At 45.1% G+C, this 23,841-nt stretch overlaps 1 protein-coding gene across 1 annotated transcript in view; it reads left to right on the plus strand.

Annotated features, from left to right (window-relative positions):
- The window catches only part of ETFDH (electron transfer flavoprotein dehydrogenase), a 920,962-nt gene that overhangs the window by 175,927 nt on the left and 721,194 nt on the right, over positions 1-23,841 (plus strand). Inside the window, exon 4 of the mRNA XM_069631338.1 lies at positions 17,380-17,461. Within this exon, the coding sequence (XP_069487439.1) occupies positions 17,380-17,461 (82 nt within the window). The remainder of the gene's footprint in view (positions 1-17,379; positions 17,462-23,841) is intronic.

A 23,841-nucleotide genomic window follows, 5' to 3' on the forward strand; every position in this document is an offset into this window, starting at 1 on the left:
ACATTGTTGGTGGATGCAGCCATCTATCTGCGTGTCGAAAGGCTGCAATGTAAAGCTTTGGGCTTGTGAATTGTCTCGCCACAGCTTGATATTACCTGGCACACATATACATATATTGAGAAGTAAGATTACGTTATGTGTGATGCGAGTGGCGGGATGTCACTCATCCCATACTGGGGTTCATTTATGGCAAAGGCAAATTCATGTACCTGGAAGTCAAAAAAGAAACATCCGGGCCATGTATAAGGGAATTAATACAACAATTAATAAAAGAACAGGATATCCTCATAGACCTTATAGGTGTCTCAACGGTCTATAAATACGTATGGTCTGCTGTTCACTCAAGGTTGGGTATAAACAGTAAAAGGCGTACCTGGGTGGTTCCACAAGATTGTGTTTACCAGGTGTGGCCGATGTTTCTTCGCCAGTCACGCCTTCTGGGGGATGGCTGTTGTAGTTTGAATGGTATGCTGGCTGGGCAGCACTTGACATACTGCCCCGTGGCATAGAATGTCTGCAGTCAGGTGGCAGTGGCTGTTCGGTTCTGCAAAGAATCAGCATATTGACTGTGTGTCAGAATGGTTATGTGGTAAGATAAAGGAACCGCTCAATGGGTATTAATGGAGCATGTATCACAATGGGTCACCTACATAGATGGCATGTAGTTTGGTAAGTGAGGGTGGCCAGCGTTGGCACGATCGGGTTGTCTGTGTCAAAAGCGGTCTCCGAGCGCAAAGCGCCGGGGTGTTGTCATGGTAACCTATTTAAACACTCCGGGTGCACATGCGTGATGGGAGTGGATCCCAAAATACTCAGTCGGCCATCTTGTGAGGTGGTTATGTGCTCAAAAAGCAAGGGGCCGGTACTTCTAAAGAGGACAAAATGTAGCGGAGCAAAGTGCAATCAGTAGTTCTGAAACATCGTCCCATACAGTGATGTTAGATATTATATATGTCACGTTCGTGACTGGAAACTGGGTGTACACTGGCTGATGTATCCTTCTGGCAAAGTGTTGCGGTGGCCCTAGTGCGGCGACCCATGTCATAGCCCGGTGCATGATTCCTTGTGCTCATTCTAGCTTTCATATTTCAGGTGCGGTCACATGCTTTAGTGTTGCATTTGCATGTTCCACGTACAAAAATGGAACGCATTCTTGCCTTCATAGTTGGGGAGCAGTCAAGTATTAACATTACATATGCGAGTACCATGGTAAACAGTTGTAAATCATACATTGTCATAGTTCTGGTATGATCACATTTACTAGAGTTATATAGACCTATTCCTAGGTTTACGAATATAATACATTAGTTAACAATATCACAAACAGCTTACATTTTTACCATAGTTCATGTGTACCTGCGTATTATACATAAGCTGTTGCACCCGCCCGGCACAGTATTGTAAGACATATATTGGCAGTGGTTCAATGCATATTATACTTAAGCTGTTGCACCCGCCCGGCACAGTATTGTAAGACATATCGGCAGTGGTTCAATGTGAATAGACTAATCTAGTTCAAGACTCGGATGTACATGTACTCCTCTACTGTACTAGAAAGGATACTGTTATAAACATTGGAATCCGGAAACACAGGATGGATGTGTATTAGGCAAGCAACTTCGTTCTAGCTGTCTATGTGCATCAGTGAGGGTAATTCTTGGGTGCATGGGTCTCGAGTAGTATGTATCTCCGGGGGAGGTAGTACTTCCTCCTGCATGGTGCTAGAAGGTGGTGTACCAGATGTATGTGGGTATCATCTCATTAAGACAAGTAGTCATGCTCTATAGTTTGTATATCCACCATGATTCTTTGTACAATAGGGCATTGTTGGTATTAGTGCTATTGTTCACAACATCTTTACCCACCATTTGATGTCATCTGGGCTGTGTTGGAATTCTATGTAGTGTGTGACTAGGGGAGCGCTGTGTACCTTGCACCTGATTTTAGAGCGATGTTCGACAATCCTTTTGTGAACCAGGCAGGCTCTTATCTGGTAGGCATGCCTTGACCCACCTCCAACTATGTGAAATACAAATAATAATGTAATACCAGTAGCGGATTGGCTTCTGCAACAATGTATGGTCCACCATTACATATGCCCTTGTGATTGGCTGGCACTCTTACCAACCTTGGACATCTGGCTTGTTAGCAGCACATAAGCAACAAACCCAGGTGCAAGAGAACAACATCAGACAACTGACTTTCTCAGCTAATTAGCCTACCGTCTCTCATCAGTTAGGCCCCAAGCCAATGCTTCTTCTTTGTAGTTGATCTTGCTGACTGTTCTCTTCCTTGGAACTTTAAAGGGAGTTTAGGTACATTGCTATCTTCGTCTGGAGCCTTGTGAATAGGCCTTGTTTTCCAGTCCTGAATCACGTGTGAGGAGACAATGATTTTGTCCATTCTGTCCTATTAAATGTTATTTGATTGAATTATACTGGGTGATATTACTCTACTTAGCCTCTGGAGACTTGGTTGCTCCATACTGCATGTGCTTTCTGCATCTTTAATTGAACAATAATTGGCACTCGCAATTGTTCACTCTTTTACTTCATCTGAGAGAAATATGGCCTACATATGTAGCTTATCCTCTTGGACTCCTTTCTGCGTTCATGCATCTACTACATCTCTTGTTACTTATCATCCTAATGCATATAGTTTTTCTTCATATTCTCATGTACATTTACTTTGTCACTTTAGTCACATCTTCATTCTTTAGATATTCATTTGTTGGTTTCATTGCGTCCTTGTATCGTCTCCTCTTCATTATAATTGTTCTTTTATAACGCGCTTAATCCCAGCGAGTGCTTTCTAAGGACTGGATCGGGATAAGAACCTGTTTTGTGCTGCGTTGTCTTCCAAGACAAATTCGTTGCCCCTGAGCTATTCTTCCTCCCCTAAACTTGAGCATTATAACTTCATGACTTCACTTCACATCTGTCGGACTTTACTTACAGTTCTTCTATGTTCGGTGGTGTCTGCAGGCTCATGTCTACCGCATCAATTTGGGGATTTATTTGATACGGCTGTTTGAGCGCATAACGTCTCTCAGATGTGCCATTGGGATGATAGTAGGAGTCGGTGTTTTCCAGTATGATGGAGGTGAGGGGGTGGGCTCTATAAATGGCGTGTATATCTGCCTCTCTACAAAACCTATCTAGCACTCCATCTAACACTACATTAAAGTCCCCCGACCACTAATTCCCCCTGCTGGAACTGCGCAATTTGTGGGAGTATCTGGGCGTAGAACTGGTTAGGTCCGTAGACTGAAAACAAGGTGAGATCCATGTTCAATCCAATATATCTACCCTGGGCATCTTTAAGAACCTTCCTCTGCTCAAAATGTATGGAGTTGGCTATTAGGATAGCAGCCCCGGCCCTCACCTGAGAGGACGATGCAAAATATTGATGAGGGAATCAGCGAGATCTTCGTCTCGGCCAATCTCGCTGCAAGAGATGGGTCTCCTGGAGCAGAGCTATGTCAACTGTCAGGTCCACTAGTTTAGATAGTACACTCTTCCTCTTCTTTGGGGAGTTTAACCCCTGAACATTTAATGAAATAGTTTTCACATCAGCCAGCCCAATGATTTAACTTCTCCTTAGCTTCCCCACCCATTCTTAAATAATATACTAAACTCCTGTCTCCCCACCTGCATCCACTCTTCCAATGATGGCCGTTTTCATCTTCCCTCGACTACATACTGTACCACATTGCACTTGTACCACATTGCACTAATTTCCCACTGTAATGTACCATAAGCAAAAACTTTGAAGGAAAAAATTAGACCGTAATGACCCCATTTGGGGTAATCATCAGGCCAAACTGCCTGAAAGAGGGCACGTGCTCCTAATTCACTTATAACTGCATACGATCAAAGACCAATGCGGATTAAAGCAGCCTCAACTTAAGTGTAAATACCATCCATTGTAAACCTGGAATGCATAACAACTTTTGTGCTGGACAGCACCATTAAATCCACTCTACCCTCGGACACGTGGGTCTACCTCCGAGTCAGTGTATGCCCGCTTCCGGTATCTTCAGGGTTTCTGCAGCTGCTCAGAGGGATGTAAAAGTATTCTGGACCCCCATCCAGTCGGAACAAAATACGGAACAGATATCCCCACCTGTAGCGGACTAACTTCTATGATAACCAGTTAGTCAATGGGCTCATCAGTTTACACTTTTGAATGGTTCCCTGAGAGAGGTCCTGAAACAACTGAAGACAGGCCCCCTTATACTCTAATCTCTGCATCCCTCTGGTTTTCTGGAAAATAAGACCTTTGGTTTTAAAGAAGTGGATCCTTGTCAATACATCTGGGAGGAGGTTCTCCATCTGAAAGTTGGAGTACACCCTATCTGTTCGGTTGAGTGTGAGGTCTACACTTACGTCTCCCAATATTTCCTGGAACAGCCTCGGGACATATCCTCCCAGGTCTTGGTCCGTGATCTCTCTTGGGATCCCTCTGATGCAGACATTATTCCTGCGTTACCGGTTCTGGGCATCCTCCTGCTTCTCTTCCGCAGCACTCCTGTAGGCCTCAAGCGCTGCCTCCCGCTGCTCCAGTTGATAATGGGAGTTCGCCTGATCGCAGAAGGCAAATTCCAGTTCCTCAAGCCTGGATTTGTTCTGCTGCACATTGTGCGAGAGTTCCTGAAAGGAACTCTTTAGTTATTGCAGTGTCAAGGCCATCTCCCTTTGTATAGATTGAAACAAGCGTGCAATGTCTCGTTTGGTGGCCGGTTGCTGTCTGCATCTGCTGTAGGAGGCTGTTCAGAGGTGGGTCTCTGTTGTTGGAACATCTCTTTGATGACGGCTGCCGGTCTGTATTTGGCCATACCAGATTTCATGATATGCTGAGGGGGTTGTAGCAGAGAGGGGTGCAATCTATGCTGTATAAAATAGAAGAGGTGCCCCTGATAACGCCAAGGGGCACTCAAGCTCCTTCGCTGATGTAGCAACACTTCAGCTATCAACTAGCCCAACCCCCGATCAACAAGGCTGCAACATGCCAGCTCGGGGTTTGCACATGTACAATGGCCCCAGATAAGTCATGTGCAGTATATTATTGATGGCCGGTGTGCTGTGTCCTGTGCCTTGCACAGTGGTACCAAAGTTCCCGCACCCCTGCTGTCTGCCTCCTCCTCTCCAACCTATACCAAATACTGCCTGGCCCCACAAACATAGCAGGTCCGCCGGCCCCCACTCAGGGATTGGGGGTACCCACTCACCACCAAGAAAAATTCTGTTAAAGCCTCACAGAAGGAGCGCCAAAATCGGTACAATATACCTGCCAGAGCTATCCAGTTTCACATCGGCCCAGCCCTGGGCCGGTCTGCTATAGCAAAGGCTCTCTAATGCAGCTCACCGCCAATGCCCGTTCCAGAGTCCTGCCCCCGCAGTGGACTTGCTTCTGGAGCGGCCAGCTCCCCTGCCACCTTCCACTCCTGGGATTGCTGTTATTCGCTCTGGTACAGCGTTGATTGCGCCTGAGGCACCCCTCCACAACGACAGGCCCCTGCAACTGCAGGAAGCCTCCCCCGATCGGCGGGGGTTTATACTGCATTGGGATGGGCCGACGGCAGTCTGACTGTTTCGTGAAGGACACCACGGCCCAGCCAGAGCGGTCCCCCGCTCATCAGGATACTCGCTACAGTAACTGACGAACTTGCTGCAGCTCGCTCCTCAGGCTGCTGTCCGAAGCGGTGGGTCGCTGCCGTCCGCTCTCCTCACCACCTTCAGCAATGCCAGGGCTCAGGCTCAGTGCCCGCCGTTACTTGAATTGGGCCTCCTTAACGCCACCAGTGCTGACAGCCGCCATGTTACTCCCTGCAGGTGCTTGGAGCGTGAGCTTCATGCCCGGTCCAGTTCCACAGTGAAATCAGACATCCCTACCTTAGAGACTTGGACTACCAATGGCTCTGAACTTCCAAGCTCTATATCCCATTCCACGGCTCCGGGTCGGGAGATTTAGGGCTTCAATTGCTGATTTTGCTTCAGAGCAGCGGAGCTCATGATGCTACACAGCCACCAGCCAAGCCACGCCTCCAGGCATTCAACCTTTAAAGATCTTTTTAAGCTCACATTCGATATTGTGGTTGTTGGCTTAATCCCCTTTTAGGGTATGGCGAGTCCTCCCTGGGTACCACTCCTTCATAAGTCCAGAAGCTTCTCCAGGAATTAAAATCCCAGTCAGCCCGCTCTCTTATTGCCTCTTTTCTCGGCCTCTCCTTTTCCTGGTTACTTCCCCTCTACTCCTCTGTTTTTCACCTTTTTTTTCCCTTTTCTCCTTGATCTTCCATTGCACTCGAAACTCTTCCTCCTCTGCCCCCTTTGCCTCCCTCTTTCCGTCTATTTCTTCCTCTCTCTTGCTTAATCTGTTTTTCCTCTTCCCCCTCTGAGGTAAACTTTCTCCCCGTCTCCTTTCTCATTGTTGCTCCTCTCTCTGTGATCTTCTCCATTCCTCTAAGTCAGTAATTACCTGCACCTCCACAATGCTACTCTCCACCTCCTCTCACTTTTGGCCTTCTAACCTCCACCCGATTCATTACATTTATCCACCTTCTCTATGCTCCTTTCTTCCTTCTCTCTTCTTGGCCTCCTACTTTCTCCTCGGAACTCATCTCCACCTCCACTCTTCTATATAATTTCTCCTCGCTACTCCGAGCACTGTTTTTTGCCTTATGCTTCTGACTTCCACAACATGTTCTCTCCCTTGCACCCTTTATTAGTCATGCGGGACGTTCTTCATAATGCCCAACTACCTAATGGGTTCTTGGGTGGGTAAGAGTTCTTTGCGTGCTTTTTAGTATGGTCACATGTTGTGCATCTACAGAACTATCAATTGATTGCAATTCGCTAAGACTCCAGTGGCTCAGCAAGCCATGGTTATTTTTTTTTTAACATAGTTTATTTATACCGCAAAATCATACAGAGAGCAAGCATTTGGAAATATTAATGAAGTTATCTTTCAACTTTACCTTACAATCCCTTTAGAGTCCCATGAAGTGTCTTTGCTGGCTCTGCGGGTTTTAACTTTTCAAACTCCCCATCCCAACATCCCCCCATCTCCCCAACTTATTTGATTCCGAGTTTGTTTATTGCTGCGGTCTGCCTGAAATCTTTGTCCATCTAGGTCGAGCTTATTTGATATTTTAGTAGGTGTCCACATGTCTAAGTATCCTGGGTCTGTAGTAGTGAGGCTCTTTATCTTTTACCATCTCTCTGAAGGGTTCCCAAATTGCCAGAAACTTAAGGTATCTCCCAGGTTGCATTGCACAGATCCTCTCCATTGCCAAAATTCCCCATATTTTTATCCACCACCATGCTATAATTGGGCCTTGTACCGTTTTCCATCCCTGGGCTAGAGTCAGTCTCGCAGCCGAGAGCAGGTGCGTGATTAGGGTGGCCTTGTGTCCCCTTGCCGCATATATGTTTTCGGTTACCGCTCCCAGCAAGACGACTTTCGGGTCGTATGGCACAGTGATTTCTGTCATTGCCTTTATGTGTCCCAGGAACTCTTTCCAGAATATCTCTGCTTTAGGGCAAGTCCACCACATGTGGTAGAAGTCCCCTTTGTGTACACATCCCCTCCAGCAAAGTGGGGAGTATTTAGAGTTCATCTTATGCAGTTTGGTGGGGGGCATACACCATCGATAACAAACCTTGTAGGCCGATTCTTTAATTGCCGTGCATCTAGAGCTTTTATGTGCTCTTGCCTATATCCTCCCCCATTCCTCCACCTTAATATTATCCCCTAGGTCCTTTTCTCGGCTCGTTTTGTACTGCAGGACATCTTCTGGGAGGGCCCTGTCCAGTAGTTTGTAGAGCCTTGAGATTCCTTTCCTAGTTGAGCCCTCCTGTAATGTTAATTCGAGGCCTATCAGGGGTCTATTAGCGGCTCTTTTGACAGACGGGTGTGTAATCCAGTGTCTTAGCTGGGTATATCTGTATCTTTCACTTTCCCCAATATGACATTTTTGTTTGCATTCCTCAAAGGAGAGTGGCTCTCCATCGTGGAACATGTCAGCCAAGGTCAGAATTTCGGCCGCTACCCAAGTCCCGGGGTAAATTCGGGGTTGTATCCTATTGGGTAGTGTGGACCCAGCCCGCGTTGGATTTTCCTTTTTCTTAACTCGTCCCAACTATTGAGCGCCACCCTAGTGCCTTCTAGCAGTTTTCCCCTTACCTGCCGTTTGTGTGGGGGAAGGGTGCGTATTGTTTTTAGCGGGAGCGTAGTGACCTCCTGTTTTATTTGGACCCAGCCCAGATTGGTGTCTTGAGCCGCCCAGTATAGCATCAGTGTTATATGTGCCGCCCGGATGCATCTCTGTATGTCTGGTAATCCTAGGCCTCCGAGAAGTGGGGGTCTCGTCATAACTTTCTTCTGAATTCTGGGCCTTTTACCTTTCCACATAAAGGCAGAAATACTACCTGCATAGTTTGAGACTCCGGGGGGGGGGCATTACTGGGAGGGCGCTGACGACGTACAGCATACAGGGGAGTAGGGCCATTTTCACTGCAGTTATTCGGGCAAACCAAGAGAGCTCCTGGTAATCCCACCTATGCAGGTCTTCCTGCAGTTGTTTCCATAGGGGTTTAATATTTACCTCGTAGAGAATCACTAATTTTCCCAGTTAAGCGGACACCTAGGTATTCTAGGGATTCCTTTTCCCAGGATAGTGGGAGTGACCTTTCTAGTTCCGAGATCTCTCCTTGTTCTTCTGTTATATTCAGGGCCTTTGATTTCCCATAGTTTATGTGGAACCCTCAGACCCCCGCAAACTCTTGATGTTTCTGTAGTACCCTTGGCAGTGTGTCCCGGGTATTTGACATGAACAGCATCAGATCATCTGCGTATAGTGCTATTTTATGTTTGGTTTCCCTGCATTTCACCCCTTCGATGTTTCCATCTTGTCTGATTTGGGCTGCAAATGGCTCCATTGCCATGGCAAATATTAGCAGGGACAGGGGGAAGCCTTGTCTAGTGCCTCTCTATCCTCATCTGTTAGAGCTTAGCCCGTTGACCAACAGATTCGTCGACGGAATCCGGAAATTTGCTAGTACCATATTGCTAAAATGTGGCCCACACCCAAACTTCTCTAGTACCAACTTCAGATACCCCCAATCCAGTCTGTCAAACGCTCTCCTGGCGTCTAACGCCGCCAAAGAGAAACGTTGACCCGTTCGGGTGCCTAGCTCTATGATGTTTAAGGCCCGTCTCACATTATCCTGGGTGTTTCTACCTGTTATAAACCCAGTTTGGTCTGGATGGATAATTCGAGGGAGGACCTTCCCTAGTCTAGTTGCCACAATCTAAGCGTAGAGCTTAGCGTCCAAATTCAACAGTGCTGTGGGTCGATAATTAGCACAATCTAAGTGGTCCCTCCCCCGTTTTGATATTAATAGGGTCAAGGATCTACCCATGTCTGGGGTGACTGTGCCTTCACTTCTGATAACATTGAAGAGTTTTACTAATGGCGCCAATAGTTGTGTGCGGAAAGTTTGATAGAATCCCCCCTACCCCCAAAGGCCTTCCAGTCCAGGCTGGTTATAGCATCGCTGACCTCCTGCGCTGCTATTTCAGCTCCCAGTGTGACCTTTCCCTCCTCCGTTATTTGGGGCAGGATTGTCTCCGACAGATACCTTCCCTGGGCCTGGATATTTAATTCCTCTTGCTTTAATAGGTTTGTATGGTAGTTTATCATTATTTCCATTTTATCTTTTTCCCCAGAGCACAATTCCCCCTACTATTCCTCAATTGTGTCATATAGTTGCGGGATTTCTGTTTTTGTAGCTTGGCCACTAGGAATTTATTTGCTTTTCCCCCATGGACATAATAGGATTGTTTGGTATGCAGTAGGGATTGCACTACTCTATCTGCTGTGTGGGCTTCCAATTGCGCTCTAATTTTCTTAAGCGCTCAGAGTGACTTTTGCGTTTATCTGAGCTTGTGTTGGGTTTTCGGCTTCTTTCAGCTCCTCTTCCAATTTTCGAGTTACTAATGCCCGCTCCCTCTTGTACATTGCTGCCTGCGAGATGAATTCCCACCCCGGATGACTGCTCTTCCTGCATCCCAAACAGTTTTAAAATCCATCTCTTCCTTATCATTTTCCTTAAAGTAGTTAAGAATCATCTCTTTTATGTTCGCTCTGAGTGCTATGTCTTTCAGGATGAGCTCATTAAGCAGCCAACGCTTTGTTTTATTTATTTTAACCTTCCCCATATCCATGTGAATTATAACTGGCACATGGTCCGTCAGATATTGGATCCCTATATCCACCTTCATTACTTGTGGGATCAATGTAGCAGATAACAGGATCATATTGATCCTGGAATACCCCCGATGGACTGCTGAGAAATGTGTGTAATCCCTTTCTTTTTTGTGGAAGAACCTCCAGGTCTCGATCACCCCCAGATCTCAGAAGAGTTTGCCTAATGCCTGCCTATTCCTCCCGTCTGTAGTTGTTGCTGGCAGAGTTTTATCTATTGACGGATCCATGACGCAATTAAAATCCCCTCCTATTATTGTTTGCCCTTCGCACCACCCGCCGAATGTATTCAAGACCCCCGAATGTATTTGTTCTTATTGTCATTAGGTACATATAATGCAATGATAGTGTATTTCTACCCTCTGATCCAGCTCTTGAGACCTATGAACCTCCCCTCCGGGTCAGTAAGCATTTGATCTTTCCAGAACCCCAGCTCTCTGCTCAATAGGATTGCCACCCCCTTCGATTTCTTCCCACCTGAGGCAAAATATTGTTATGGGAAGAGTCTGTGGGCCATTTGCTTTTCGTCCTCCGGGAGGAGATGTGTCTCTTGTAGGATCCCCACCAACACCTTAAGTTCTACTAGCCTCCCCAGTATTGCGTGGCGTTTCACTGGGGAATTTAATCCCTGCACATTCAGGGATACTATTACTGCTTCATCCATTGCGCATGACCTGTGGAGTCTGTTGTCCCTGCTTGTTATCCCTAATCTCTTGTATGTGTTTCCTTGATGTGTTGTTGCTTCCCAGATTGCATCCTCGAACACGGAACTGTAATTAACTTTTCCCCAATCTACAGTTAACCCTTCTTCCCGGCATCTTCCCTCTCCCCCCCCCTCTCCCTTACATGGCCAGGGTCCGTCCGGACTCTCCCTGATTCAAGATCAGGGCTTTGGACCTCTTCTCAAGATGTCTCTCCTTCGATCTCCGTCCTCGCTTGCAGATTTGTTTTTTGCAGCTTAACTTCCTCCGGTCACTCACCGGTCAGGGGAGATATGAGTCCAATATACCTCATATTCGCTCATTGGTCCAGTTCAGTCCGTTTTTGTGTGGGGGCGCCCGTCAGGGCCACCCCTCGCTCCTTTTCCCCAGGCCTCACCGACATCCACTACCATTGGTTGCTTGTGCCTTTTGAGGGGGGTGGGCGCAGAGACGTTTCCATCTGTCCTGTGTCATCTGCAATGTGCAGTATTGACATGCCCTCCTCGCATGTGCTGATCCGGTGAGTCTTACCGTCCCTTGTAAATATTAAGCCAAAGGGATAGGCCCATTGGTATCTTATGTGCTTGGCCGTCAGTTCTTTTGTCAGTGGTCTCATCAATCTCCTCTTATGTAGAGTCGAAAGGGCCAGGTCTTGATAGAGTTGAATACGGCTTCCGTTGATTGTTAGCTCTGTATGCGATCTGACGCTTTTCAGGATTTCTTCCTTCTGGGTGAAGGAGATGCATGCAGCCAGTACATGCCGGGGTCTATTGCCCGGTTCATTTCTTTTCGGGCCAATTCGGTGTATTCTGTCGAAGTGGATCTCCTCTGGTGGGGTACCTTTGAGGAGAGAGTGCTGAAGCATTGTTGTAACGTGAAGCGCAAGTCCACGTCCTGTACTGTTTCCGCTAGGCCTTTGATCCTAATATTTGATCTTCGGGATCTATTTTATAAATCCTCAGCCTGTATTTCCAGGTTGGTTGTCGCTCTGGCCATTTGTTCTAACAGGATGCTATTTTGCTTAGAATCGTCTGCCACACAGGAGAGACCGTTTTCGACCGTGTCCACGCTCTCCCCAAGTGTGTTAACCTCTTTCCGAATGTCCTGTAAGGCCACCTTCAGCTCCTCCTTCAGATGGCCCAGTTGGTGCTGGAATGTGCTCATCATTCTCGTTTCCATGCCTTTGAGGCATGTCAGCAATTCTTCCTTGTTTGAAGTCATGACCGCTTGCGTCAGTGTTTTCGGTGTTATCTTGCCAGGACGAAGGTGTGGTTTCCCCCCACAACCCCCCCCCCCCCAACTGTTTATTTTTCCAACACTTCTCTATCTGGGTTTCTAGGCGTGCATGTACTCCTTTAGCTTTCCTTGGTGCACTTCTAGATTTTACACCTGGCATCAGAATCTTAAGGGTTGGGCTGGCACTGCAGTCGTGCTGAGTCCTACCTATGTTCTCGGGTGTTTTCTTGCTTGCATTGGGGCAAGAAAGGATTCCCCTCTTTTCCTTTTTCAGTCAAAGTTTGGCGGTATTTAGGTCGGTGTCCAGGTTCCCCTCGGGGGAGGGGGATTACCTCTCACTCTCGTAAGGGCAAGAGTCCACTACTTCGTTTCTGTGGCGGGCTGTGATGCTCCAGCATCGTAGCTGCCTTGTTGGACTAGTTGGTGATTTTCAATCGCCCTCGAGTGCTAGGCGGAAATGTTTTCCACTGCCCTATGTCCCAGGAGAAGGGATGGCTATGAGATTAGTACTGCCAAGTATTGAAGACCTCCAGGGTGCTACTGCGGTTGAAGGTCCAGTATCCCTGTATTTTGGAGTGTTCAGCTTTTGTTGGTGCTTCCTGTGCCTTCAGGGTACTGGATTCTGCCGCTGTTTTCTTTCTTCCAGGCTGAGTGTGAGTGGTATGTTTTGACTAGCACCTCCGTGAGGGCTGGGGTTCTCTCTATGGGCAGTGGGAGCCCTTTTGTCACTTCTGGAGTCGCGGGGGGTCTACTGCTCCAGCTGTGCTCCCACTAGGATTCCCTGGCTATGCCTATCCCCCCCCCCACCTTTTTCAGCCTGTTTCAGTCCGTTTAAGGAATTTCTCCCATGATTTTGCTGGGACTCCGGGCAGCCGCCTCCCCTTCTTTCCCGCGTTTGTGTGGCTCTCCCCACCTCTCGAGGGCTCCGTACCTGTTGTAGGGAGAGCGCGAGGCCCGGCTGGGTCCGGTCGGCCATGGCTCCTCCCCCTCCACTGTAATATGGGTGCAGAAGAGATGCCCGATCTCGGGCGGGGGACTCGTCTTACCGCCACACTCGGTGGTGGGCCGCCTGCCTTGGGGCCCAGTTATTGGGCGGGGAGTGGGGAGAGTCCTCACGCCACCAGGTCTGCCCTCTACAATTGCGTCTGTGTGTCCGGATGCAGCCCAGTGCATGGCGTCTTCCATGCCTTCTCCCCTGGTATCTGCTTCGCGGTCAGGGTTCTCCAGACCGGCGTTGCTTCATTCTTCACTGCCCGTATTCCGACCTCGATTTACATGGTCGGAGCTTTTTAAAAGCTGCTTTTTCCGCCTTTTGAAAGTTCCCGCTCGGACGGAGACTCAAGGAGCGCTCTTCTCTACAGCACGGCCATCATGGAATGCCATGGTTATTTTAATGGGGTCTCTCATCTCAGAAGTCACTCTAACACTATTACCACAAGGCCCTTTTTCCCAGGGGACACTGAGTTTTTTGAGAAATGGCATCCTTCCTAGTGGTAATAGCTTAACATCCCTGACATTAATAGGGTGCTTCCTTTTCACCAGTGAAGGTCATGTAGGGACCAGTGGGGTGTTCAAAAGGCTTGGGTTTGCTCTCCGTTGATGGGGATTTCCTTCCCCGCTTTGACAGTTCCTATGCTTCTGGGCATAGTCTTTATATGCCTCTGAGACCAGTGTGTGACCCTTAGTCACAGGCTTGCCTCTTCCAAACACCCCATTCCTCTAGATCAAATCCTCTCTGTGGGGGGGGTCACTCGTCAGACTTTTTTCTCCTTCCTTGCCTAGCCAATTGTTGCCGGCAGGGTACATTAAGGTTCTAGGACAGGACCATACTCCTAAGGCTGTTGATTAGGGAACTTGGGGAATTCTCTGTATACCTCCCCACAGGGTGGGGCTTCACAGAGCAGTTGGTGCCTCCAGGCTGCCAAGGTTATCTCAGTCCCATCACCCTGCTTCCGTCATGGGACTCTGTCATGGCAAACTCTTTTGACAATGCCATTTGGATATGGGATTGTATTAAAATTCGATGAATAGTATGTACTTTTGAATAGGAACTCGTATAACATAGGGGTGAACACAGTATATCTTTTTAGATGTGAAATTCTACATAAAAATGAATTAATTACCAAAGCATTTAGGAAAGTAACAGCAACCAATTTGGTGTTTACAATGGGAGCGTACAACTAAAAGTAAAAAACAAATAAAATGTACCTTGTGGGGGAACATGGTGCATCATAAAATATTTTACTAAGAATGAGCACATTAAAGAAAAGCTGCTGCTAGGATTTATATATTTTGAGAAAGATGGTGTTATCTTAATTTACAGGAGGCATTTTCCAGAGTATCAAGGGTTACCAGAGCTACTTTTCTCCATCCCAGAAGAACACCTCCCAGAGTAAAGACACAGCTGTTCACCTGCTAAAAAATGTTTACAGCCAATGCACCAACTTAGTTAAATCTGTGAGAAGAAATTGGTAGATACTGAGGTTAAACAAGTTTTTAAAAAAACATCCCCCTAAAAAGTCAACTTATAGTTGTGCTACTGTCTACAGACAAGAGTGGCCTAGACTATTAAAACAAATAACAGAAAGCCCATTCACAGATGGGACTCAACATGTGCACTCACCCCTAGCCTTTTGTGAGTGAGAATTAATTTGACGATTAAGAAATGGTGTGCTGTGTCCATGCGGAGAAATGATGGGATAAATGATTACTTGTATGCCCCTGTCCACCCCCTAATGGTTTATTTAAATGCATCAAATATATTCTCTTTTGTCAGCCCTACAGTGAAGGGGTCTATCAGCCACTTTTACTCCCTAAACATAGACATACTCCCAAAAAATAAAAATAGAGAGTAAAAATACTCCCAATAAAAAATGGGCACATGGGAGCTTGTGCAACTGCTTTCAACAAGTTTCATAAATAGGCAGTACATTACTCCCACTTCAAAATCGTATCTTGAGTACTGCCTTTGCCTATTGTACACAAGTCATCAATCTCAGAGTGATGGAGGTAGGACAGCCCCTAAAATCAGTCATTTATATACTTATGGCAAAGAGCATTCAGCGTATAGGAGGGACTTGGAACTGCCTTCTATGTAACTGTGAAACCAAATGTATTGTGCTCTGAAGGCTACAGACTAAACACAGACCATAAAAAAAAGGTGTATTCGGAAAATCAATTGTGGATGTTTTAAGTATTCCATACAACTCTAGTGAACATGCAAATATGGATATCTTCGCTGCAACACATTTGTATGTACGCCAAAATATTATTCAACTCAAGTATTGTCTAGTGAATAGAGTTTATTAGATGTTTTTGGCATATTTTAGTTATATTGTTGGCATATTTGTGATTTTATATTTGGGAAAAAAGGAATGTGGATATTTTATTGTGAAATCGAATTCAGTGAATATTTTATGTAGGGTCAAATTTAGTAACCAGTTACAGACGGTAGTGTTTCCTTTTACTTTTACTCCTAGTCCGAGCAGGATTATGGAATCCCAAATAATGTTCTTGTTTATTAGGTTATTTATTTCAATAAAATTAAGGTGAAACCAGCTTGGAAATATAAAATGAATACGTGATGTAGATTTCAGAAAGTGCAAGTCTGTGTCAAATGCCAGTTGGGTAGGTTTCCACATATCGTCTGAATAAATCATCTTTTGACACAAACGAGGGTGGTACCTGTTATTTTTACAACTTGAACTTCTTCTTAGAACCTATCACAGCAACCTCGTCTCTCAACAGGGAACCTGGATGGCAAACTCTGTAGTCGAAGTGCCTTCTCTCCTGGGCAGGGTGGCAGAATGTTCTCCCATTTTGAAATCTTGCTTTTGAATGAGATCCTGCAGTCAGTTCTCAGTATTTGCCCCTAGGTATCCTGCCCTTCTTGCATGAATTATTGGTTGAATGTAGGTTTGTGGGATACTACAGTTGCCCTTGCCCAATAAATACTAATATGAAGATTTGACATGCTAGATTAAAGACCCGTGCTACACAAGGTTACTTACAACACACTAAGCGGGAAGGTGGAAAAGGCTGCTTAAAGATTTATGGGCAAAGATGGACAAACTATTATCGTCCTTGGACAGGGTGAGCTTACACACTCAAGTTTGATTCCATTAAGGTTGTGTGGCTGCATCACAGCAATATTAAACTTTACAGCTGGATGCTCTAAAGCCTCTGCATTATTTGGAAAATCTTTCATTGGCCTGACCTTAACTCTGTGCCTGTTAGCTTTTGTGTGTTTCTGCAGACTATATTCTATTACTTACTGTTTGTTAAAATGCTTGGTTGGCTGAGCAGGTATTGTACCATGAAGCACTGGTAAGGCCACATGCGGCACAAAGTAACTCCTCAACAAATAAACAAATGGTGACCAAAATAAAAGCTGACTGGCCGATGTTTTTGACCCAGATTTCGGAGGATTAACTGGCATTTACAGGTTGCACTCTGTCGGGCACAGTGAGCAACCTGTGATCTGGCTGCTGTACACGTAGGCCCCTGGGTCGCAGAGACCTGTGTGGGTTTGGAGGACCAGACTGTAAATGCAAGTGCTCGACTTTTTAACCCGCAAAAAGTGTAAGTGTTGGTCCCAGAACCCTCGTAGGTGGATGGCCCATGGACCGGTTCCCGGTTCCCTTCCCACATAGGTTCTGGGAATTCCAGGTGACTGAAAGGGCCCGTTGCCTAAACAGGGTGTTATTTGTATCCACCTATTTAAGAGTTAAAACCGTACACAAAAATAAAATGCACATGCTGTCAATTCGTAGTATAGGCTGTTCTAAAAAACCTTAGGCTTTCCATTGTATCTGTTGTGTGGCTGGTCAGCAAAGCGCATGGCAAAGCTTAAGTAGGTAGAGGACATTTCTAAGTGCATCCAGGTGTGGTTTATGATGTTGTAAGGAAGGAAACCACCTAGCACACCCCCCCTACCCCTAGCGTGCACTTAAACCTAAATAGGTAACATTGTGTCCCGTGACAACGTGCATGTGCAAAATGAGTTGCACATGGACTGTGTGCATAAACCCTAATGTATTCCTATGTATTTAGCTTTTTCATTTGGCTCATGCAAGTTTTATCATGTGTTGGTGAATCGGGGTAAGTGCTTACCAAGTTTAATAGTTCTGGTTACATTTGAATAATTTAGGAGTGCAAATTGTTCTTTTTCAGGCTCCACTTAACACCCCTGTCACTGGTGACCGGTTTGGAATTCTGACAGAGAAGCATCGGATTCCTGTTCCAATTATTCCAGGTAAGGTTTTGGAAAGAGTGTGTAGACAGACTTTTTGATTTCCATAAAAAGGGTCCTTCTGCTTACTGTATGAAGAAACATTATTTTAGGTTTTCCAAATCCATCCGTGTTAGTGATGTCTGATGTCTGGGGGGATGAGGTGCTTATATGGTACGATATATTCTGTAGACTTCAGTCTATGGGTTGACGCACTTTAAGAAAAAAAACAATATTTACTGCCTGTCAACCTTATAATTCACTCATTCAGAATATCGTGATCTATTCTCCACATGTGGTACCTTTTCCAAACGTCCTCGCAGTACTTCTCGCCTGGGGAAATGCACTAAACATTAGTTGTGAGGAGTCGGACATAGGAGACTGACGCAGGCAGTGGATTTATTGCCAAATACTTTAATTTAAATAAAGGGGTTTGGAAAAATGCTCCACTAGCCCTAAAAGTATGATGGGTTTCCCAGCCTCAACAAAACGAACTAATGGACCAGTCGTTCTACGGATGTCCAAAATAAAGTTTGCCATCCTGTGTCAAAAACCTAATCTGACCCTTGCACTCTACTAAAAGGTGCAACAAAGGGAAAAATAAAGTCTCTCGGCTGCTCTCCTACAGCCTTCCTCAATGCCAGTTCACAAAGTTCCAATATGTTGGTAGAAATCAAAGTGTTTCAAAATAATAGAAAGACCCACCAACTCAAAGTAAAGTGTTACTTGTTGGACAGTTTACCTCTAGGGAAAGTGACTTCCTTCTCCTAAACTGGGGTTGATAATGCCAAGGGGGACAATCCTCTTCTCCTAGTCTTTCCCGTGGTTGACAATATTTAAACAATTGACAAAATAAGGTTCGCCCTGTCTCTGACAGACTTGTTTTACTTTCCTGCCAAGTACTGTCAACGTATGTACCCAAAGTCACTGGGATGTGGAAGAGTTGTATTCTGTGCCTGTTTGTTTAAATATGCTGCCTTTTACTTTCCCGGCAGCTTGGGGTTTTCCATATCCATCCGTGTGATGTCTGGGGGGGATGAGATTCTTATATGGTACGATATATTCTGTAGACTTCAGTCTATGGGTTGACGCACTTTAAAAAAAAAAAAACAATATTTACTGCCTGTCAACCTTACAATTCACTCATTCAGAATATTGTGATCTGTTCTCCCCACGTGGTACCTTTTCCAAACGTCCTCGCAGTACTTCTCGCCCCCAAGCTCCTTGTAGGGGCCCTTGCGGGCCTTCAGGGGCATAACTGCTTTCTCTTTGATCTGCAGCTCCTGCACCAGCTACTAAAGCCCTTGTCCAACAGGCTCCTCTGACCTTGTGGCCGGCACCTCCACTCGCCTGGTAGACTCTCGCCCATGCCTGCAGCCCAGTCCTTGTCCTGGACTTTGCCGGCTGCACTAGGCAAAATTGCCTCATTGTATTGTACATGTCATTTGTATAGCGCCCTTTTACCATTATTATATTCTCAATGCGCTTTTAATGGGAACGCCCTGGGAGGATCGAAGTCCAGAGTGTTGGAGGTCATGGAGTGTGATTAGGAAGCATGTGTGCATTTGGCCTAAAAAGGCTTAGCAGGGCCGGCCAGGCTCTGGTAGAGAAGCAACCATTGCAGTCAGGCATATGGATGGGTGCTGAGAGGAGATGGGGTGGCGTCAGTCCTAGAGACTCGCTGTGTATTCACTGTGCTAAATTTATCGTAGGTTTGCGTCGCTTTCTGCTGTCCGAGGTGTTGAGGCGTAGTCTGGTGCAAGTAGGCAGAGAATTATGTGAACAGCAGAACCATATTTGTTTCGTAGTCCTTGCTGTATACTGGTGTGTGGTGTATAGCCGTGCCTACGGCCAGTGAAGTGGTATATTTTACATACCTTGCTGCCAAAGATGGCATTTTGTTGTTAGAGTGCCCGCTGAGGTTTTGTCTTTTCTTGTGGCTGTCATAAAAATGGTTAGCAGCAGAAACTTTACACTCCCAACTATTTGCCCTCTGGGCTCATGGGTTGTGCTTCCAGATTCTTATAGGCGGGTCAGATGGCGAGTCTACCCCGATATCAAACGCTTACTGATCATTTTAAGGAGGTAGCTTTACCATGTTGCCTGTCGTATGGTTCTTATTTGCTTAATACCTGCCACAATGCCTGCTGGATCGGGATATGGTCATGGTGGCCTGGGTTCCTATGAATTCTTTGCAGTGCATCTCAATCTGTATGATTGCGATGGTGGTTGTTCTATTACATCACTGTGCTTCTACCCCGTCATCACTGCAGGACTCAGATATCTCGTCCCGTGGGCTGCTCCGGTGTCCTACCTCCGGTGGCGCCATCGACAACTGGGTGAAGTTTTCTCTGGAATAACCGTTCTGCTCTGTCTGCGGTCTTTCAATACGTTCAGGGATAGGCCACCATTGAAAGTTATTTTACCTCTCTCTTCCGTTTCTTTCCTTATGCTGTTTCCGACCCTCCACTTCAGACCACTACATCCACGACTCTGATAACTCTTCCAATTATTGCTCTTCTTCCATCTGCTTCTACTTCCTCTTTGCTCCGGACCCCTGCTACCACTTACGGCATCTACTGCTTCTCGTTTGCTCTTGCACTTCATTGCTTCTTATGGTGTTTCCCTACAAACAACTAAAATGCTGATTCCAGTTCTTCTGTTTGTTCCTTGCCTCACCATTGGGCTTCCTCATCCCAGTGCTACTTATTCCTTCTACTGGTCTTTCCTGCCGGAGTGTATTGCTTGATGTGGTTTACTAGTGTTTAGAGTAGGAGAAGTGGACAAAGCCGTCTGGTTATGTCGTTTTACCATCATAGGGGTACTGTTCGTTTGCCAATACAAATGGACGTAATACTTGGATTCGTCACATAGCACAATAGTGGAACACTGAAACACACACCCTAAGGACACACTGAGTTAAATGACTTGTCTTTACAGAAGTCAAGATTGTAAGTGAATGCCTATTGACCTCAAAATGGAGCATATCGGGGGCACGGCTTGTAAGGCATTTTTTTCAGAACCGCTACTGGTGTGAAATTCTGGGAAGCTTATCTTTGTGGACCTGTAAAGGTTTCACACAAACGTCCGAACCACACTCTCTCTGTAATTAGACTGTAGGGCAGCAATTGAGGAGATCAGGGCTTTGGTGTAAAGTACAACTAAACACACAAGAACCTAGCATAGATTGTCCACACATGAGTACAAATAAGTCATCTATTTAGCAACATATATGCATTAAGTCAAAGATACTAAAAAGTAGATAAAACAATATGTATATGCACATATAATCACAGTTTGGAGTCTACATTAGGACACGCACCCACTTTAGAATTGATACAGTTTTAAATAACAACACTGTAACATGGATCTAAGGGAGGAATGCTAGACAATGTCTCATATCTCATAGGCCTTATAATGTTTAAGGCAACTACAATACTACTCTGGTGAACTCAGTTCTCTACTTTCTAAATGTTCAAAGAGTTCTGGTTACCTAGGGATAATTTGAATACATTATTCACATTTTTCCCATAAAAAGCAACAGCATTTGTAACGTATCTACTACTAGAGGCCGTTTAGCATTTTCTATAATGACAAAGCCATGTTTCCCTTGGGGCATGGGGGTGTAATCCTCTTGGGGGACCCCAGGAAGGGTGTTCAGGCCCAGGTTCCACCACCAAAAGCCAGACTCTGGTAGTTGCAGTTAGAACTGTTCGCCATTAGGATGAATCGAGAACATGGTGGTGTCAAAATAGGTAAACAGGCCAGCTCCTCTGTCCGTGATCAAGACAATCAATGACCCCAGGTAAGCTAGAGCCGTTTGGGACCACTGCTCGCACTGTTGGTTCTGGAGTTGGACATCCAGCAGTCCCAGGTGCAGAGGATTCTTTAGTTGCTGTCTCCATCTGTGTCTTTTTAGACCTGGATCACCACCAGGCTGGACTTGATTTTAGTTGGTGCAATACCTCTGTGATTGCTCTAATGCCATTGGAGGACTCCTAGAACCCCTATAGCACAACAAGATGTTCTAGTGGCCCAGCAGAGGGTCTGCAGGCAAAAGGGAGGTGGACCACAGGACTCGAGCTGCACTATTGCTCCTCTTCGTGGCAGAGAGCAGCAGAGAAGTAAGATCCAGGTCATGACAAGGATGCACTACACAATTGCCAACACAAGGCTGCACAAGATCCCAGCAACAGGAGAGAGAAGACCACACTTTGGATGCTGTGATCAAGATGCAGGACTACAACCTTTCAGACCTTCAGGTGTACAACATTGGCAACACACTGAACTTTGAGGAGACTTCTGGGAACACAGAAAGGGTCATCCCTGAAAAGATAATAACTTTACTGCATAGACCATCATGGTACATGCATTCTTGTTAAGGCAGCATATTGGTAATGCTTTACTTATTGTGTTTTCACAACAAAGCAGGATACCTATTCCTAACTTTAGGATTTAAACAATCACCAGCAAGAAAGCTTGAAAATGTAAAAGATTTTTAATCAACACATGTAATTTATTTAAAAAAACACCCTATTACAAAATTGACACAAAGTGACATGTGTGACCCAAAAAAATAACTTGTGCATCTAACAGTTGTAAAATCAATGTTGCTTATGGCTAACGTCATGAAGCTTACGATGTAACCCAACATGTTTCGTTCTCTACACATTTATTCATAACATTTCTGAGAACTTATTCAGGGGATTTAGAACACCATATAGCATAAAAGAGCTATTCTTTAAAACTAATAAACAATATATTTGATGCTGGACAATGTTTCAAGCAGTCTTGGCCTTGATTTCCCTTGTATAATTGCATCCAGCGGCCTGTAACATAATGCATAACAGCCTGAATTAGTGCTGTGATTTCTATTTAATGGTAATTCTCCTGTAATTTAATAACTTTATTCATGCTTACCACCAGTCTGTGTTTTTGTCGTACTGGTGAGTCAAATGCCTATTGATTAGGCTAGCCACCTACAAAGAGTCAAACACAACTCTTATACTCCGGAATCAACTGTATTTTCAAAACTTATTATTGGGGTATATTTATAAAACTCCTTTTCTCTAAATATGAGGCAATTAAAGACTTACTAGTCCCGTCTAGTTCTGCAAAGATACTGATTCTTGAAGGTTCATCTCATAAAGGGGCTTTATATCCCGTCCTTTCTCGTGAATGCTGACAAAGTGGTTGGAGAAAACTAGTTCTTTCCTTAAATCGAGTCATGTTTACAGTACCATACGTTTTTGCAATTTACTGGTTGTTCAAACGACCATTCCGCAATTTGCCATAATCTATAAGACATAGCACATAAGGAACAGCTAAGTACTGTTATATCCATAAATGCATTGCTTTACTTGAACACACGCATGCCTATTTCTCTCGCTGTAGTCTTACCCGAATTTGTAGCGGGAGATGTGTGACTGGATGTCGGCAAGCTTGGGAACTGTTGTCATATTTTATCGCCATGTATAGTCTCTTCCACTATATGTTGCCGAACGTCCACGTACAAGTACTGTAAGGATCTCACGTTATGCCGTTTGCAAAATGTTGCAGACTTAGCTGACAACTATGCAGCAGCCATTATTAAATGGCTAAATATTAAGAAAACTCAAATACGGATAGCAATAATGATTTGTATATTCTTTTGAATTTTTTATGCCTAGTGAATCAACCAGTTATAATGCACATTTCGGTTGCCACGTATTGACTCCAGTGGTACTTTTGATTTTTACATATAGTTATTCGTGCCTTATTGCGAAGACAGTCATCAGATGTTTAGTTATCTGTTGATAATAGCATGACTATAAATATTATTATTCTTGCTCGACATCTCAGTGGTTTATAAGGTGCTTTAAAACAAAGGGGTCTTTTATGTACCCCCAGAGTGATAATGCTGCAATCGAAAGGACAGAAGTCTAGTTACATTCTATACCACTTAATGCTCTCATTAAGGCCAGTTTCATGGCTTTTAGTAAGGAAGATCAAACGTTGTTCATGTTCTGTGAAATTCCTTTTGTCTCTTGCCAGGTCACCACTTTGGTGTATCTTCATCAATACAGTCCATTGCAGTTCCTCACATTCATGTTCCATACTAGTAAAGTGTCCCACCATGGGGGCAGGCAGTACTTGGTTCCGTATACAGCTTTTTTGTTTGCTTGTTCTGATCTTCACTTTTCGTTCTGTTATGCCTATATATAACTTGCCCCAAGGGCATCTGATTGCATAGATAACCATTGAGGTGTTGCAATTTGTAAACGTTTTTTTATGTCCATGGTCTATTATTAAGTATATGTAATTTTTAGTCAGCATTTCTTTTAATTGCTTACTTTTCTTAAAGGTGCATTTGGGTGGAGATAGTGAACTGCCTTCATCTTCTAAAAGTCGCCAATTTTTCTTAA

This window comes from Ambystoma mexicanum, chromosome 6q (genome assembly GCF_040938575.1).
Source record: "Ambystoma mexicanum isolate Mex_15411 chromosome 6q, UKY_AmexF1_1, whole genome shotgun sequence".
Classification (NCBI taxonomy): Eukaryota; Metazoa; Chordata; class Amphibia; order Caudata; family Ambystomatidae; genus Ambystoma; species Ambystoma mexicanum.